Raw genomic sequence first — 19905 nt, 5'->3', positions numbered from 1 at the left:
CTAAACGTGCTGTTTTTGGCCTATCGTCCACATGAGGCGGTGCACGAAGACAGGTTTTTTTTTAACATGGGTCCCAGAGTGGGGAAATTTTAAAACCCCGGCAAAGACAATCATCTGTGGAAAAAAGATGATGTAATTGGCCCCCTCTCCCCTCACCATGGTCTGTGATGTCATCAAATAACCACAACAAACAGGGACTACAAGCTTCAGTCGAGCTGCATAAAGCTACATGACACTAGCAATGGAAAGAGTGCAGCCATAGACCTATAGAACTAGAATTATATGTATGAGTATGAGCAGAAATCTACTTATAAATGTCTATGTGCTAGGTGAGTCACAGCGCCCCTAAAGGCCTGGCATGTGTACTACAGCCCTGAAGCCTCGTGTTGAGCCGAGTTCATAGTGACGTGTGGACTGAATTTTTTTGGAGAAGGCTGGGGAGAAAAAAGATAGTTTTTTTTCATCATTTGGATTTACCCTAAATGTACAAGCAGCCACTGAACTGTCTTCCTGCTACAGTGGCAGCAGACAGCCGTCCTTATCCTGGCGCCTGTACACAAGCAGACAGAAGTTTTAAACCAGATTGTGATTAAAGGGTTTTAATGGCTCCCAATATACACAGTGTATTTTGGAGAAAGTGTTTAAAATACTTAACGATGAATTGTGCCCTATATTGACTTTTTTTTGAACAATGTTCTCTTATTTTACACTAGTTAATTTGCCTTAGTCGCCACTAACATCTTAAATCACCAATCATAGGAATGCATAATTTCTTATAATTTACTGTCTTTACATATTTCTTACTTTTGTTGGAAGTGACGTTGCCCTCTCAACGTGGAAATCCATTTGACCATGGTACACTAGAGTTTTACTTTCTAGTTTCCTGACTTGTTGCACTGCAGAATAAAATGTAGTCACTATACACTGTATGAGGACATGTGGAGTATTCCTCTCAGCTTCAACACGTCGGTAGGACTTTAAACGGAGGGAATTTTTACTCGCGAACAGTGTTGCCCTGGTTACCTTGAAAAGTAATCAGATTACTGATTACTAGTTAAGAAATTTAAATGTGACGTCCTGCCAATATATCTGTGTAGCATCTCTGCAGTTGTGTTATTGTTGCTGTTGGTTCCTTTTTTTTGTGTTATTTGAACGCGGTGGCAGAGTGAGTTGGCCCGTGATTGGCTGAAAGTGGAGAAGGGGGGCGGGTCAGGTGCGTGAGGGTGAGAAGACTGTGAGTGAGTGAGTGAGTGAGTTGGAGGAGAAGAAATGATGGAATAGCTCAGTTAATCGATGCCTGTTCTGTTCAGTGATATAGCAGCTTTAATAACCTCCCCTTTCGTTTTTTTCATTTCTTTTCCTAAATTCCGAGTGAGATCTTTAGTACTTTCACACAAAACATGAATGTAATGGAGTCAAACTGTGACCATTCAACATAAACCCGTCATGACATGCACAATAGACAGACCAGACCAGCAGTGAGGGTCGTGTGCGTCCACTGCTTCCTGAAATGTGTTTACAACCAGCTGTGATGGCGTTTCAGCTCTCATGCTAAAAGGTGGAAAGCTCCTTCATCTTTTTAAATGTTGATGTACTCAGTCTGTCCCTTCTTTCCATCACAAGTAAAGGAAGATGAAGCCTTGTTTTTTGTATGGAAGTGATATTCCACAAGTTACTTTGACCTCTCCTGAACATTTTCACATCGCCAGCAGTATAGAGAGCTTGGGGCAAAGCCTTTCTTTGCACTTTCGAGTTATTACCGTCTTACTTTCGCTGTGTGGAGACCATTCAAAGGAGCTTTAAAAGTTATACTCTACATCTGCAGCCTATAATCAACGCATTCGCAGCAGTCTAACTAGCTACCTTATTATTACTGCAGACAGGAAACCCTTTTTTTCTATGGATTATACTCATTTTAGCAGTGAGCGTTCAGACGATACATCTGAATATTCACCTTTAAGCTGGAAGACTATATATCCAATGTTTTTTCAACACCTGTAGTGTGGACATTTGGTGAAATTGAATTGTACACAACAGTCCACATTCACATTTTCCAGTGTGGTCCAATGCCACCCCAACAACCTTTTGGTGTTCCTATGACAACGTGGCGAATGCCACGTTAACCTGGCGACAACTTGTTCCCCTCAGTACTTTGTGCAGCTCGACTCAGTCTACACACAGTTTAATGCTCAGAAATCTTTTATCATTATCTTCCTCCACACCCCAAACAAGCCTTCCTTCTTCTTCAAGTGGAATGACTCCTCGTTGTGCCGGCTCCAGTCACATTCCGTGTTTAATTCATGTTTAAAACAAACTAAAAACTCTTAAGTTTGTTTCAGTCATTTATTTTTGACCTTTGTCGAACGTTGTGATAATTTGTTCAAAAACAAAATTCAGTGCATTGATTTGAATGCTTTTTTGGGGGGACATTTGTTTCCCACTCTGACGTCTCGCTGGAGTCCCCTTCCCCCTACCCGTCTGCACACAGTACACTCAGATATGTGAGTGAAGTTTAACAGGTCGTGACATGTAAACTCGCAGACTGGAGACTCCAGGCGGGCCGGGGGGGGGGGGGTGCACACACTTCAGATGACAGGAAAAGATTTTTCTTTAGGGATTAGCTGCCTTATTTATGTTTCGAAGAAAAGAGAGAAAAGAATACTGTTAGTTGTTTTCCTGCTTTGTCATTTTCATTGTAATCTAAACAAACATGTGATCCGTCATGTTCAGCCAAGATAACTAAAGCGGTGTGACTGCTACGGTTAGTTTTAAACAACCGTGGCTTTTATTGGTCTTTAAATGCTGCCGATGATACATTAATGTATTTCTAATAACACGTACAAAATTGTTTGTAGAAAACCTTGAATGTTTAATACATTTTCTAAGACTAGATTCTTCATCAAAGTGCACCAGCAGACAATAGCTACATTCAGAGATGCACCAATAGCACTTTTTGAAAGGATCGGACTTGAATGCAAGTGCAAATACTCAGCTTTAGCTTTTTGCTGGTACCAAGAAGTGAGAGTGGTATTTAATAAATGCCATGAATAGGGATCGGCACCTTTGACATTTGAAGTGATACCCAGTACCTGGGAATCGATACCAGTACTCAACAGTACCAATTACAGTACTTTTATGTGTGCTTCTGTGGTAATAAATGTTAATTTGTTCAATAATAAAGCAAATGTAACATATTTATTTCTCATCACATAAACTTTAACAAAAATATCAAAACATCAAACGGTTTACATTGTAACACGACAGTTGTTTCACCAACTTCTGCAGTGTTTTTTTTTTTTTTTTTTCAATAATGCACAAATTAAACATCCTCTTCTTCCGTTCTCCTCTGGAACGGCTGTGTGACGAAGGCTCCCCGGAGGGCAAATAGGTTCCAAACAAAAGCGCAATCTCTTCAGCCTTGAGGCGCATCTCACTGAACCAGGAGCTTCATCAGATGAGAAGTCTTCCCGCCTCCGGCCTCGCGCTTCACGTCACAAATACGTCAGCGAGCGCAACCTGCCTCCTCTCCATCAGGTGTGCTGCTCTGTTGGCTGACGCCATTACGCTCGTGTGTTCAAGTCCGGCCTAGGAGTACTGGTGTTGTACAAACTGGCTTTCTCCTCCTCTTGATATTTTGGCAGAACATAACCATCCATTTTTCATTCCCATTAATGTTAAATAATCTCCCAACCACGGGCACCGGCCCGACTCTCCTGTCTCCCCGTGGGCGAGGTTTCCGGCACGTGACGTCATACTTGGCAAGTTGCGTCAGAGAGCTTTCACAAGTACTGCAGTATCGCTTCACTTTCTTCGTCGATGTAATAGTTTTATCCGATTGAGAGATCAGATTGTCGCATTGATATGGACTTTGAAAACAAGGTGGCCTGATAAATGTGCACTTTTTCTTTCTTTTGTAACTTCAAGAACAAACCCCCCCCCCCCCCCCCATCCAAATTCTGAATGTTGAAAGCTTTTTGCCATGATGTGGAGCTTTTGTTTTCTGTTGCTTTTGAAAGTGAAACGACACCAATGGATTAATGGAGAATAGAAGTGTTCTTCAAGAAATGCCAAGTGGAAGTAGATGTACATTTTCAGATGATGTTGCACGAATAACATTTAACAAAATAGATAAATGCTTCTGTACAGTTGTCTTAGGAAGCTACAGCCTTGAGGCGACTTTCACCTCTGGATCTCAAGAGAATTCTTTTTCGCCATGATCTCAAAATCTCTGCAGTAAAAAAAAAACAAAAAAACATCAACATGAAATGTTTGTGTTGTTTCCAGTGATATAGAGCAAGTTAAAGTGTTTGTTTTAACTATAAAAGATAACTGGAATTATTAATAACTATCTTCGATAATTATTGATCATTATCGATAGCCAACCACAACATAAAGAGTGATCCTCATGAGGTAAGAAATCCCTACAGCGGAAATATGTGGCCACTCTCAAAATACAGCTGCCAAAATCGAACGTTCCACATCACACTTTGTGTTCACTTCTAATACCACCCAGCTCTTGCTGTCACACGGTTCTGTCTGAATAATGTATCGGCGAGAAGAATCCAGCACGTCGCGTCCATTGTTCCTTCCAGGCCGGAGCTCGGTCGGAGGGTGACGTTACGCTCCTCTGTTGCCAGCTTAGTGAATTCTTTCTCTGTTGCGACAGTCGCCCATGGCTCGATCGCTGGGTGACGGCACAGAGACCCGGCTTGAGGGTGAGACACGTGGATTGTTACAACAGTGAAATTGTGCAAAGTGGACGGCGGTGCCCTGTCGTGAACGCTCGCCGCCTCCACTGCTCCACGGTTGTTGGCCGACGCTCGTGACAGGAGATGGCAGCTGAATAGAGAAGTGTTGTGAGCACACCTGCATGTGAACACCTGTGTTTTCAGGGGAGCTGGAGCTTCATCACACACAGCTCCTGGTCGCAACTTCACCCGCCTGATGCAGAGATCTTATCATTTTGTGCGTCTGGGGCAGGTGGAATGACCAGAGGGGAGGACTTTGGCATTCATGTGTCCCTCGAGGACACATGTAGTTGTTGCTTGCCGAGCGTGTGTTTGCAGGCCGGCGAGGCCTTTGTACCCTGCAGAGCAGATAAAAGTCCAGAGCGGTGGTTCAACAGCGTCACACAGACGAAGAGGCGCTCCACTGACGGCCACGGGCTGCAAACCAGACGTGCCTACAATTTGAAGAAAACAGACATGTGACGTACGTCATGAGTTTATCTTGGTAAGACGACACCATTCATTTTTTACCATTTTCTTTTGACGTCGAAGTCACGATGTAAAAGTAAAATGCTAAAGCTTCTTTGGTTTCCACGAAGCTTCGGACCTGTGTTTGCCGTTTGTGAATTATTAGCAGAGCGGTGCGTTTGCTCAGGTTCATGTGTAACAAAGTCTTTCCACGGCAATGCTTTAATCAAACCAACACTTTTAGTGAGCCTACAAGCTACAGCCTTTCATATATTTCTACTTCTAAATACGTGTATATGAGCACTATCTGTTGGCTATTCTTGTGGACTGCTCCTCCAAAGCAACCCAGATTCGTCTGTAACTCCAGCCGTTGTGCGAGGAGGGCCTGGTGACGCGACCTGGTCCTCCTTTTTTTTTTTTTCCGAGATCAGGTGTCTGAGCCTTTTGTTTGCGTAGAAGGCGACGCAAAGCTCGACTCACGAACCTCTTCTATTTGCCTGATGAGCCTTGTTTGGGTCAGTCTGTCAGTAGCTCCAGGGACCAGCAAATAAAAGCAGAGTGAGATTAACCGGTTGGCAAGAACACACAGGAAGCTCTTCTTGGAGCAGGCCCCCCTCAACGTGGCTGGAAACTGAAATAATGTGTAAAATGTTTTCCTCGCTTTTACGAGTGGTGGATTTTGGGCCACGATAATGAACAAAAGCTGTCCTCTTTCTATAAATTGTTTCAGCTATTTGTAGACTTTTGATAGGATGAGCCAAAGCAAACAACAAAAAGACAATATTTCCCCACAGCTTGTTTACGGGTTGTAGGCAAACAGTAGATAACCTGTTGAGCCGTTTTCAGGTAAATCCTGACTCTTGATTTCCATTGAGAGATTATTAGCGAACCAACTCTTAATTCTCCAGCTTGATTCTCAGGGCGAAACAATAAATCATAGTCTGTTATCCTGCAAAGTGGCTTTTTAATCGGCACTAATCGGAATCGCTTTGTCTTTGAGCCACTTTTGCAGTTCTGAGTCTGGATTGAACAGATTTAGCTTTTGCGTTGTGCCACACAGATCTGGTGGTTTTCGCCCAATTGTCTCCCGATTGCCTCGTGTCCTCCGTTCATGCTTCAAATGCAGTTTCAGAAATCCAATTTTTCGTTAGGAGGAACCTATTTTAATTCGTCTTTCTCAAGAGTTTTGTCTTACTGGCCAGCGCCAAGGACGCTTCTCTATAGACACTGTTTTAGCCTCCTGATCAGCAGACGTATATGTAACAACCACTAATGTAATGACTTACCAACGCTGTAATAATACATTTCTTCCACTATTATTAGAACATTTTGCTATTAATGTAATTCATTATTTCATGATTGAAGTTGCATTAAAATATCCTTTCGAAATGAAATAACTGCAGCCAATAATGAAATAATACATAAATAGCACTGCTTTTCTTGGAAAGTCGAACTTTTCTGTCAGATCTTCTGTCAAATTTATTGAAAATGCAGTGAATGAGATATTAGTGTATTGCGGATGGATTCTCTGCAACACTGTCTCAGTCTTGAGTTGTAAAATATCTTTTTTATTACATTACTGCTTTTATTACATTCAGAATGACCCAAATTACTACATCATTGGCAGTTATTGCATTATTGATTGTTACAATTTACATTGGAGTCATTTGACACCCAATTCAAAGCGTCCTTGTCGCCTGCGCCGGTGGCGTGAAGGGAAATCCTTGACGATCTGCTATTTTCTTCTGTTGACTTAACAGTCAGAACTTTCTTCTCTAGGGACCCTGATAAACATGAACTTTTATCAGCGACAAAAAACACTGGAATGTAGTAATGGACATTTTTTTTTTTTTTTTGTCGTTCAAAAGCTTATTTGTTTTGACATAATGTCTTAAACATTTTCACAGATGAAGTATAAGCAGATTATTAAATGGACGTCTTCTCAGCTTGATCACTTTGTACATTTGACTTTTTAGCCAATCTTCAGATGAGGAAATTGTTGGTTATTAGACTTGAAGTAAATCTTTCTGACACGTGATTTTCCTTGACGTGGTCCGACATACATGCTCAGATGTGTTGGTCATGCTTGTGGTCACACTCAGGATGTCTTTTGCTCCGAAAATGATGTTGCAGCCCAGTTGACCCCAGTGGGCTTTGAATTTTTTTTTTTTTTAATTCAACATTGCAAGCCTAAAAACAGTAAGGACACATGCAGCAATGCTGTTCTTATGCTAGAAATGTCACCTAATGAACTGCACCAGAATAGTTTTTTAAATGATGAGTACAAGTCCTAATCTTTAGCTACTTATTAGCCTCTTGTACTTATTGGATAGCATTGAGTCTAATTCCTACTTCATACACAAATGATGCTATGCTTTGCCATGAACCGCCGCCACACAGCCTCTGTGTTCACGCTAAACTCGCCTCCAACAGCCTTGAAGGCTCCAGTATACGACTGCGTCTACTGCGGCGATTTTCAACCACCGGTGTGCCTGGAGAGGTTGTCAGGTGATCCGTTAAAAATTGTTCAATTTCATTTAATTGCTTGAAATAAATTGGCAGTGATTTGATATTTGTTGAGTATCTGTACCTGAAATGTGTTGGCTGATCAAGACGTTGACGCGGCGTTCCTTGCCAGCAGGTGGCAGTAGGTGGAACATTAATACTGACCCTTTTAATTTAAGACAATAAAATGAGTGAGGAGTAGTGCAGCTCCCCCAGGAAGAAGTGACACGTGGGAGAAGGTGCGGCGACAAGAAAGCAATGGATAAATGTTAGAAAAGGAAAAAGTCTGACTTTCTCTTTTCCCATTTTTTGGATATTATTAAAATAGTTTTGCTCGGCTCAGAGTTAAATCCTCTTGGATCTACCCAACAGTTAAACTGGTGAGTACCAATCGGTTAACTCTGCTGTCCAAGTGTCTCTGGTGATTAAGTTGCTGGTGTTGAAACAATGAGCTTTTTCCTCTTGATAGTTTGGCAGAACTTAATTTTACAGTCTGTCGTACTTTTGTCATTCTCATTAATATTTAAGAACATCCAATCCGCTGACATGCTCCTGACCTCTTGTGGTCTTTATTAAATCATCGAAACACTTCAGCTGATGTTCTGTGACGGAGATAACGTGTCACGCACCAGCGGTTGGCACTGGGCATCACGCCTGGACACCATGTTAACCACATATTTCCCCCCCCCCCCCCCACTCGTCGTCACTTGCAGGCTGCTGGAGACGGACAGCAAGTCGCTGCGCTCCATGAACGGCTCCCGGCGGAACAGCGGCTCCTCCCTGGTGTCCAGCTCCTCCGCCTCCTCCAACCTCTCCCACCTGGAGGAGGACTCCTGGATCCTGTGGGGTCGCATCGTCAACGAGTGGGAGGAGGTGCGCAAGAAGAAGGAGAAGCAGCTTAAGGTGAGGCGGGCGGCCACTGGGGTCTGACGCAGCCCTGCTGAAGAGCTTACGTGTGCACGGCAGCAGCTCATTGAGCTGCTCTGTTGAAGAGGAGCCGAGGCTTCAGGTGCAGCTTTACTTTTGAAACTACTAGTTGATCGTCACTCGCTCACACTCGAACCTGAAGACCCCCTCCTCCCTCTTGCTCTGAAGTATTATCACTGTATAAAACAGGTCAGATAGTTTTTTTTATGATACTTATGGGTACATACTGCGTATTATTTCTGCTCTTAAAGCTAGTATGGCTACCCTTAACACCTGCTTGACCGTTTCCTCAGCGAGGGGTAGTTTCTAAGCCCATCTTCGTCCCCACTGACCTTGAAGTGTCGCCCTTGAACTTATTTTAGACGCCGCCATCTAACGGCTAATTTTAGCTTGCTTGTTTCTACAGTTACTCTCTGAAGTCCCGTGTTAAGCACATGTCCAGATATAAACAGAGTGTAAACACATCGACTTTGTGTGTAGGATAATGCTGTGTCAGCACTGCGTAGGCGTCCCTCAGGGAACCTGGAGTTTCCTCCTGTCACATAGCAGCCTTGTGTGAGAAATGGATGGAAACAGTTCTCACTTTAGTTCTGTTTATAAAGTTGATTTAAGTTTGCATTAATTGCAATTCCGGCATAGTGTATTGGGTCTGTGCGCAGGTACTCCTGAAAGTGCTCCGATGTAATTACATCAACTGATATCCTCCTGTCAACACGCAGCATATCCGCTTTTACTCTGAAGTTACCGCGAGGAGACGGAGCCAGAGAGGAACGTCACTCATGAAAGGCCGAAGCCACATATCAGATAAAACTACCGGATATCTTCTATTACTCAAGGAAGGTAGAACAACTAGAATGTCTCCAACAGCTTCAGCCAACCCGAAAGACTCTTTATTTGTATTAGCCTTACCGTACTCACACTGAGGTAGGGTTCAGAGTTCAAACTTTTTTCAGTTCCCACGATCACCCAGCATACACTTGCCGCCTTTTTTGTTTTTCGCAGAAACCCACATGTACGCGTTTGTATTAATGTAGATACTTGCCATCTGCAGAGGGGGAACTCTGCTGCTTTGTGCATGTGTAAATGGGGAAGTGTTCGCAGGGCCCGTGAACACGACTGGTGTTCTTATGTAATTAAACCGAAGTAGTAATCAGCAAATGGGTGCAGCGAGTGTGGGAAATTAATCATGGCTTGGTGAGTTCTTCGTGAAAATGGATGTTTCCCCCCCCATCCCGCTCTCTGTTTCGTGGCGTCTTCATGTTATGTTGATGTCAAATCTGTACAGTTTGAGTGAGGTGACTGATTTGCGATGTTCGTTCTCGGTACGTGCGGTAGACCAAACGGTGGAAATCGGACAGAATGCATTGTTTCAGGGCTTGACAAAGCCTGGTTTGTGTTGTCTGACCAGAGGGGGGGGGGGGGGGCTGAAAGCCTGTGTGGGTGGACCTCTGCTGCTCCAGATGCACCGGGGGAGAGGGAGAGAGCAAAACAGGAAATTGCTCAATCAAAATGTATCAGCACTAATGAATGGAAACAAATGAGTGTGCAATGGGCCTCAGTGACAGGATAATATTTGGCAGCGGAAAATGTGATATTATGAGATGCACACTGAGCTGAAACGGTCAGATGTGCGAGGGTGGAGCGTCGCCACGTCCATCCCTCATCACCACACAGTGCAGTACGACCTCTCTTATGCAAGTATCTAAAAAAGTTGGGCCTCTTTTTATTTTTATACCGAGTTTAAAACATAAATAAAGAAAATGAATAGTAAAGCCTAATTAAAGTTGGTTACAAACATCAGTTTGCCTCACATTTCCACTACACTTCACCCCACGTCATTTGTGAAGCTGAAGAGTGTGAGTCAGCTGAGGAGCCCCGGGAAGCTTCTGATAATAAACAGTGCAGAAGGAAAACAAAACCTGTAGGGCTCCATTCGGGGTTCAAAGCGCCGTCTGCAGGGGCTGAGAGCACTCGGGATTCTTTTTGAAAAGAGGGATCAGCTCAGCCAGTCTTGGAACGCTGCAGTTTTGCACATTTGAATGAAAAAAAAATGTGCACAAAAGATGAAGCTTTACTCAAGTTCAAATACAGGAGCACAAAGACTCTGCAGAACTTGTGTGTGAACTTGTGTGTGTCTGCAGGTCGAATTACAAATTACAGTTCAACCTCAAACTTAAACTTAAATTTGCACCCACTTGCACCTCTAGATGCCGACCAAAGGGGACGAAACCCCACTTTTGACCCCAGAAGCAAGACAAAAGTTCTTTTATTACATATTTTGTAAAGGGAGTAATTTTAGTTGAGGCGCCCAGTGTGATCTCAATTTGGCCAGATCAGTAATGCCATGGCACACTCTGCTTTTTAATACAATAATTCCAAATGATATACTTGTTTTAGTGGTAGTAGGTGGCCTGCATTTTGCATGTTTTAACACCCCTTATACAAAATATATGGTTATATTATATAGCACTTGTGGTGTTGAGTGTTTTTAAAAGCATGACTCCTTGGGGGGGAAGAAAAAAAAAAAAAAAAGACGAGGTTTTGAGTGTGTTTTATTGTACAGCAAATATTTAGATTGTCACATTTCCAGATGGTGTGTGTGATTAAAGTTTGACTAACAGTAATAGAAAACATTACTTCTCTTGCTTCACATTACATTAAGGCATTTAACTCCAACCCCCAAATAAGTCTTCACGTGCCAGTTCTATTTTCCTCATTGATTTGGTCTTGGTTTCTCAGTTCTTGATAAATGCAAACCCGGTCCAGGACCATCTTCTGTGCACACACATTTAGTCATGTAGGTCCAACTGTCTGGTCATGGAGGACATGCCTGGTTTTGATCACATCAACAAACACCCGTCTCCCTCTTTTCCTTACTTCGTCTCCAGGACCTGGTCAGAAAAGGAATTCCTCACCACTTCCGGGCGATCGTGTGGCAGCTGCTGTGCAATGCCCAGAACATGCCCATCAAAGACCAGTACTCGGAGCTGCTGAAGATGACGTCGCCGTGTGAAAAGCTGATTCGCCGAGACATCGCTCGCACGTACCCCGAGCACGAGTTCTTCAAGGAGAAGGACAGCCTGGGCCAGGAGGTGCTCTTCAATGTCATGAAGGTACGACTTCTTATTGTGAGGGAGGAGCCTGGCTGGCCAGCCATTTACAGATAAGAGAAGCTTCGATCGCCAAATCTGATGTGTGTCACCTCAGGCGTATTCACTAGTGGACCGTGAGGTCGGCTACTGTCAGGGAAGTGCCTTCATTGTCGGACTGCTGCTCATGCAGGTAAGACTTTCTCTTTCCACGAAATGCACGCGGGAATTCATCCAGTTTCTCTTTGAGAGCTTGAGACGCTGAGTTCGGAGGCGGATTCTTGTTTCCCAGATGCCAGAGGAGGAGGCCTTCTGCGTGTTCGTCAAGCTGATGCAGGACTACAGGTTACGGGAGCTTTTCAAGCCCAGCATGGCCGAGCTGGGACTCTGCATGTACCAGTTTGAGAACATGATCCAGGAGCAGCTGCCCGAGCTGCACTTGCACTTCCAGGCCCAAAGCTTTCACACCTCCATGTACGCCTCCTCCTGGTTCCTCACCATCTTCCTCACCTCCTTCCCTCTGCCCGTCGCCACCAGGATCTTTGACATCTTCATGTGTGAGGTCAGTTTTAAGTTCCTCAGCAGGGTTTGGTCAACAAAATATGATCCATTACTGCCACCTGCTGGAGAAAGCAAGCAGCTGCAGTTCAGATCTGCCGCGTCTTGTTTTTCGACCTCTGGCAACACACTGGAAGTCTTCTCCTGATTTCATTTCTGCTCTTGCTCTATTTAGGGCCTGGAGATCGTTTTCCGCGTGGGACTGGCCATCCTTCAGATGAACCAGGCTGAACTGGTCCAGCTCGACATGGAGGGAATGTTACAGGTATAGCTGTACCACCGTCACATGTAAGAGGAGGAACTCCTGATTGCTGATCAGATCTTTGAAGACTGTCGCTCAGACTTTATATTCTTCAAAATGCAATTCTTCTCCATGCAGATGAAACACACTTTTTTGAACACATTGATGTCAAATTTAGAACGAAAACTACAAGTTGGATTTTTTTGTTTGTTTGTTTGTTTACATGGTGGATTTGGTAAAAGTTTGTTTACAACATTGTTAACTGCACTTTCTGTAAGCTGCATTTCACATGTCTTCCATGCGTTCATGAGCCTATCACAACGCAAGATATTGACACTGAAATCTCACACTCATTGCAGTTATTGAAGTTTTAGCCAGTTGGTTATCCATTATATTCGGAATGGTTGGGGGGCTGCAGTCCTCTCTCTCTCTCTCTTGCTCCCTCAGCCGACCGGCATCTTAAATGTTGGCACGACCAGAACATTTCTGTTTGTATTTCACTGACCCGTGCTGCAGGCGTCTTTACAGTAACATCAATGAGCTCATTTTTAATTTGCTGTAGTCAAACTGTAAAGAAAGTGAAATCCATCACTGCTATTAGTGGCGGGAGTTACACATCAGATAAACAATTTCATCTTTTCCAGATCAGATTGTGAACAAGGAGAATTTTCTCCAAGGAAATGTGGGACAATCTGAACTCTCTGTTGTGGAAAGAACGGAATGAAATTGAAAAGGGACTCAGCAGGATTCTCACACTGAGGGACAAATAACTGGAATATGGTTCCTGTTTCCACTGGCAGCTTTTGTCTGGACACATATTTTTTTTTCACTTGAGCTTGTGTAGAAGGGTGGAATAAAAAAAATTTAAGTATATATATACAAAAATTATAAATATACACGCACACATAGGAAAATGACCTCCCAGTTTATAAAATGCCCAGGTACATTTTTGCAAGCTGAGTGGCAGCATTAAAAAAAAAACAAAAGACAAAGAAAAGAAAAGAAATTCTCTTCCTGTGTTTTCTGTCCTTCAGCACTTTCAGAGGGTCATCCCACACCAGCTGGACAGCGGTCCAGACAAGGTCATCCAGGCTGCTTATCAAGTCAAATACAACGCCAAGAAGATGAAAAAGTGAGCACAGTCAGCATTTTTTTTTTTTTCAAAACAAAGTATTCATCCATTCCCAGCTTTCTTTCCTGTGCCTCCAATTGCAAACTTCTCTGTAACCTGTTGCATAACTTCAGACTAAACAACCAGGGTGACAGAGCGCGTCATGAGTACGCTTAAAATAAATCACTAAAAAGGGGAGCCTCATGACATTGATGAGTAGAAAAGAGGGAAAATAAAAAATGTCTTGCTCTGTGAAGACTTTTTCAAGTTTTAGAAGCTGATGACAAACTCACTGTTTGCAATGAATGTTTATAACGTCAGTTATGCGAGGAAGAGTTCAAACCCGCTGCTTTCGAGTTCTGGAAATCCAACCAGTACAGGTGTGGTTGGTTTGCGCATCATGAACATGACTGTTATTGGTTCTCGCTCAGTTTTGAGTTTACATTTATAGTTTTAAGCATTATATAACCGCATATATTCCTGTTCTTGAAAGCCAATTATTTCACAAAGTCTGTGAATCACCTGCAGCCCACTAATTCAGACTTATTCAGTTAGGTATGGAGACCGTTTCCAGTTCTGTGAAGCTATAAAGTGCACTTCAATTTTTCCTGCAAACCAGAAATGGTTAACAATTACCAAAGCCTCTCATGCCTTCTGGTCTAAGAGCTGCAACAAAACAACTGCAGTCCCATCAGCGGGTCGGCGAAAGCATCATAGTTACCTTGTGATTTGATGTAATCAGTGTTAAGTACTGCATCGGAAGCACAGGTGGATTATATCAGTATTGGCATCAGCAAGTGTTGTTTTAAAATATCAGCATATCTGATAATGGCACACATCCAATATCGTGCATCCTTAAAAAGAAACAAATCCACAAAAAGTAATTGTGCAGAGATACAACTTGTCTGAGTTTAAAACTTCTAGCAATCTCACCGATGATTATGTTTTTGCCTTCAGGTTGGAGAAAGACTACACTACAATCAAAACGAAGGAGATGGAGGAGCAGGTGGAGATCAAAGTGCGTGAAAAGGGGTTAAGCGGACATCTACCGGTAGCGAAGGCGCGACCATGGTTTTCTAATGTCACTCTGTGACCGGCTCTCTTTGCAGAGGCTGCGGACCGAGAACAGGCTCTTGAAGCAGAGGATAGACACGCTAGAAAAAGTGAGTCATCCCGTCGTCACCCTCATTAACCCATCCAGCTGCCATGCATTCACACATCCCATCATGCATCTCTCCTAATGACAGAGCCTGGTCTTGCACTAACTGGGCTGTGGTTATGTAGCCCTCTTACACGATAAACACCCGTAGACTGCTTCGGTGACTTTTGTTGTTATTACACGCACACACAAAAAAAATGGCTGGACTCAGATGTGAGGTTGTCATGGTGACCGTGTCTTCTGACATCACTAACTCGCAACCGCTTGATGCTTGACACACCACCTGGCATGTGTGGTAGCACTGTGTCACTGTGTGTGTCGGCGCGTGGTTACCGCTGCTGCCAGGGGATGGCGCCATGCATGAGGTCTGCCACGACTGCCCACCGGGAGGAAACGCTGGGGACTAGACACCAGCCCCCCCCCCCCCCCCCCCCCCCACCCCACACACACACACCCCGGCCTCTGCGCCTGTCCGATTTAACCCCTCACTAACCGATATCTGTCACAAAGCTGCAGTGAAGCAGGTCGAGGCTTCACGCTTCGGGTGTTTGACGCTTCACCCCCGGTCACAACGAGGACCGCGCTTCGCTCTCCCACCCCGCCAAACGCCCGTCTGACAATCTCTCTGGTCATCCGCACTGCCTCACTCTCCACCTTGTCTTGGTTTGTTTGTTTGTTTGTGCACCTTTCTAACTTTGGCCTGCATGCAATGTTCCTTTTCTTGCCCCTGAATTTGAACGTCTAAGTTGGTGTCTGCGGTGTGAAAATGGACATTGCATTTCATTTGAAACAATCAGTTGTGCTCTTGTGTGCTTTAAACTGTCTTCTGGATTCTCTCTCTCTCTCTCTCTGTCTCTCTCTCTCTCTCTCTGTCTCTCTCTCTCTCTCTCTCTCTCTCTCTTGTCTCTTCATGTTCTTCTTCATATTTCTGTTTTGTAGGAAAGTGCTTCCTTGGCAGATAGATTGATCCAGGTATATTCTTCATTCTCTCCTTGCTCTTGCACCCTCCGCCTTCCTTCCATCCTTCTGTTGTTCCAGTAGCAGTGCATGCCTACAATCAGCACAGTGAAGGGCAGGAATAATGGGACGGATCCGAGATAACCCTCATCATAATGATAGCTGATCACGCTGTTTCATAAGTGCATGAAATACCCATCTTAGCAAGCAGGGTTGTCAAAATCACAGATACTTCTTAAATACCAGCGCTTTAAAATGATCTAGCGATACAGCTCCACGTCTAAAAGAATCGTTTATAAACGAAACCAGAATGCAAAGATCTGCTATAAAAAGCTATTTTCTTGTTTGAGTTTATTGCCAACGCCATGTTTCCAAACAGTTTCAGAAAATGCACTTAAAAAAAAACTAAACTGGAAGCCTACAGTCCGATAATATGATTAATACGAAAATGCCATCTCAAAGAGATTCTTTCCTGCCAACCAAAGGATTGAGTGCGACCTGGAGGATGCCTTTGTATGGTATAAAAGTAAGATGTGCAGTGAATGTTTTAGTAAGAGTCGTGGACATGACACAACACTTGAAAATAAGAGATCGTTGATGCAACAGCATCACAAGCATGTGAAGTATTCTCACTATTAAAGCCAGATTAAATATGCTAAAAGATGAACATGAATGCTGCAAATATGACAAATAGAAGACTTGAGTTAATAACATTTTACCGTATTTTGCACCAAATGGTGCCATTAAATAGCTTGATGTTTAAAATTGCTATCATTCTTTGAAGATTTCAAACATTTTCAAAATGATTTTTTTTTTTTTTTTTTTACCTTTATTGTGCTCATACCCTTCTTCACCAAAATAAAAATATGTAAATGTTTATACGCTGTCACAATAATTGTTGTAAGTAAAATGAGACTCGGTTCAGTACAGGTCTAGAAACCAGCGTCTGTGAACGCAGAACCTCTGTCGTTCACAAAGAGGAGCTTGAAACCTTCTGAACCAAACGTCATTTAGGAAGAACTGAAGTGGCGGATCATGATAAAGAGGGGAGGGACCATCCGGCCCGTTATGAATGTACAACTCTGTCACCAAACCAGACCTGCAGTCTGTGGAGGCTCCTGTTAGTCTGTGAGATTTTGGAGCAACATAATCAGATCACTGCTTTATTTGAGCAAAACGATGCCAAAGGGTGCCAAAACAATGTCATTTTTGTGTGTATCCCAGCAGCATTGTTCTGTCCTCAAAACCCCTAAACTTTCAATATGAAATCAATGCTATGACACGTAAAACTGATCCAGCAGCAAATTTGACCTGCAATAGTTGGTTTCTTTTAATACCATCATGGTTCCTCGTCATATTATGATATCATATTGTGGCACACATTCCCCCCCCTGTTCCTTGTAGTATCCTCAGCTTGATCTAAAGTTTAGGAATCTAACATCATTGCATTCTGGTTTTACATATTTTAATAATGAAACCTCCCTGCTTCTCCGGGCTCTTGAGTTATATGTTCATTCATTTTGTGGAGTTTTTGGTCATTTTAACTACGGTATTGTAAAAGGTATCAATTGTTTTTGCTCCTTTTGTCGTTTTTGTAATAAAAACCCTGCAATGAGAACAACCCTTCTACCCTGGCAGATAAATGAAAGTTGCTACAGCTCCAATAAGCATGGTCCATAAAACCCCTTGATTCCTCATCCTCTCTGATTTTTACCCGCCAATTCCATCTGTTTCACCTCACGCCGTTGCTAAACTCACCCCCACATCCCCCTCTTCACCTACGGCTGCTTACGTCCAAAGGGACAAGTGACCCGAGCTCAGGAGGCGGAGGAAAACTACCTGGTCAAGCGGGAGCTGACCACAATCAAACAACAGAGCGAGGAGGCCACTGCTCAGCTGGAGAAGGCCAATAACACCATCAGGCAGCTCCAACAGCAGCAGCAGCAGCAGCAGCCAGAAGCGGTAAGGAGGGCCTCAGAGTCCCCAGCCTGGCAGCTTGCATTGGCTCAGATTCTGCTGTGGACGTGTGATATTGAGACTGGGGACATCTTAAAGCCTCACACTGGCCCGTTCAAGTCTGCTACGAGCTCAGATCTTTTCACGGGACGCCTGGTAGTCGCACACAGTCACTTAGCAATAGCGCCAAGGTCTTGGCAGATACGTGCTTTTCCTGCTTTGGGTACCGATCTGTTTGAGCACGCGTGAATTGAAATTGGGACACGGACGTCCGACGCGGCGCCGCCACCACCCCCAGTCATGAACGTGGAGGCAGCCATGCCGAAAGCTGCCAGGTTTCACACGTGCTCACATGCTTCTCTCCCTCTATAACAACAGTCTGAATTATTAAAGGCTGTATTCCAGATGCTAATGTGTGGGCAGCACCGTGTTTTACATAATTTGCTGTGTTGCTTCACAATGAGCGCTCATGAATCATGGATGAATACGCGAAGGGCTAAATGGCTGATGTCAGCTAAGATGGAGGAGGAGGAGTCTTTGAAGTGGAGCGTGGCAAAGCTCTCAGGTCTATTCTACAAATGAGTACACATGGAATTAGTGTGTTCTTCATAAACTGGGGTGAATGGCTGTCAGTTGGTGCTTGGTGGTGCGCCGCCATCTGCTGACTCAGCCACCCTGTTCTTGTAGAAAGGAGCCCACCGCATCTCAGAGGAGTCCATCCTGCAGCTGGAGAGGGAGCTGGTGCAGGCCCGGCTGAAGGAGGCGGAGTCTCAGTGCGCTCTCAAGGAAATGCAAGACAAGGTTCTCGACATGGAGAAGGTAAGAAAGATCAAGTACAACAACTACTGGCCCTGCTCCAATAACGATCTGTAACAAAAAAAAACGACCATGCCGAAAGACTATTTAATTATTTTTCAGATTTTTTTTCTAAGTGCAGGCATTTTTCAGAACAATCACAATTTAAACATATTGATCATGTGACTCTTGAAATAATCAACAAAAAGCTTATTTATATTTTCTAGTTTTGTCATTCGATTTTCAAAAACCTACTTGACATTCATGCCCCTTTTCTTTCACGCCTGGTAAAGACAGCTGAGTTTACAATTACTTTCAACTCATTTTAAAGTTTTTATTTATTTCCAATGGACAACAAAACACAGAATCGTTGCTCTTTTATTATGGATTTCAGTAAAAAAAAAAGTTTGTCAATTTTGGCCTTTCTGATGATCCCTGCAGAAACAACGGGGGGAAAACATTTTCCATCCACAGTTGAGGTTTTAAACTGAAAAACATTATCCTCCAAGAACATTCTAAAATAAGAACAATGACCTAAGTCGGAAGTATGTTGTTTTTTTCTGATGGCCATGGTCGGTGTTTGAGGAAACACAAGTGAAAAACGTCTTCAGAATGACGCTATCAGACATAAAGGTCCTTTCCCCCCCCTCACCCCTCCTCCTCTGCAGAGAAACACGTCCCTGCCAGACGACACCAACGTGGCGCGCCTGCAGGAGGAGCTGATCGGGGTAAAGCTGAGGGAAGCCGAGGCTCTGACTGGCCTGAAGGAGCTGAGGCAGCAGGTCAGAGATCTGGAGGATCACTGGCAGGTGAGCACCGGCTGCAGGAACGGACGTCACACCGAGCCCCGGGGCCGCACATTACAAACCCGACTCCTCCTCCCTCTGCAGCGTCACTTGGCGCGGACTGCCGGCCGCTGGAAGGACACGCCCAAGAAGAACACGCTGAGCGAGCTGCAGGACGAGCTGATGTCCGTGAGGCTGCGGGAGGCCGAGGCTCAGGCGGAGCTCCGAGAGTCTCGCCAGAGGATAATGGAGTTGGAGACGCAGGTCAGAGGTTCCACCCGTCGGGCTTCAGATTGATTCGTGGATTTCTGTCCTCCTGAATCGCTTCTGTGTATCGTCACTTCGTGGCCTTTAGGGGGCGGCAGTCCTCCGCTTCATTTGATGACTCTTCTTTTTGAAACTCTCTCAGAATCAGATTCACGGTAACCAGCTGCGGCGGGCGGAGCAGGACAGCCGGGGCCTCGGCGAGCGCATGCAAACCCTGACGGCGCAAAACAAAGACCTGAGCGTGCAGCTGCAGGAGATCAAGAGGAGACAGGCAGAGATGGAGTGCAAGGTACGAGCAGGCTGCCTCCCGCAGCGCCGCCGGCTGCAGGAAGCATGTTACAAGCGACGTGCAGCTGTTGG

General features: G+C 44.2%; 1 protein-coding gene across 3 annotated transcripts in view; it reads left to right on the top strand.

Moving 5' to 3' along the window:
* evi5b (ecotropic viral integration site 5b) overlaps window positions 1-19905 on the top strand; it is a 45453-nt gene that overhangs the window by 14298 nt on the left and 11250 nt on the right. For 2 of the 3 annotated variants that reach the window (XM_080506006.1, XM_080506007.1), the window contains 14 exons: window positions 8414-8603; window positions 11516-11740; window positions 11835-11909; window positions 12009-12278; window positions 12450-12539; window positions 13550-13647; window positions 14584-14644; window positions 14736-14789; window positions 15725-15757; window positions 17543-17704; window positions 18386-18517; window positions 19162-19302; window positions 19384-19542; window positions 19688-19834. In XM_080506006.1, the coding sequence (XP_080362132.1) occupies window positions 8414-8603; window positions 11516-11740; window positions 11835-11909; window positions 12009-12278; window positions 12450-12539; window positions 13550-13647; window positions 14584-14644; window positions 14736-14789; window positions 15725-15757; window positions 17543-17704; window positions 18386-18517; window positions 19162-19302; window positions 19384-19542; window positions 19688-19834 (1837 nt within the window). The remainder of the gene's footprint in view (window positions 1-8413; window positions 8604-11515; window positions 11741-11834; window positions 11910-12008; window positions 12279-12449; window positions 12540-13549; window positions 13648-14583; window positions 14645-14735; window positions 14790-15724; window positions 15758-17542; window positions 17705-18385; window positions 18518-19161; window positions 19303-19383; window positions 19543-19687; window positions 19835-19905) is intronic. The other variant, XM_080506008.1, reaches the window with a different exon arrangement.

This window comes from Blennius ocellaris, assembly GCF_963422515.1.
Source record: "Blennius ocellaris genome assembly, chromosome: 12".
Classification (NCBI taxonomy): domain Eukaryota; kingdom Metazoa; phylum Chordata; class Actinopteri; order Blenniiformes; family Blenniidae; genus Blennius; species Blennius ocellaris.
This window is presented reverse-complemented; position numbering and strand designations above follow the sequence as displayed.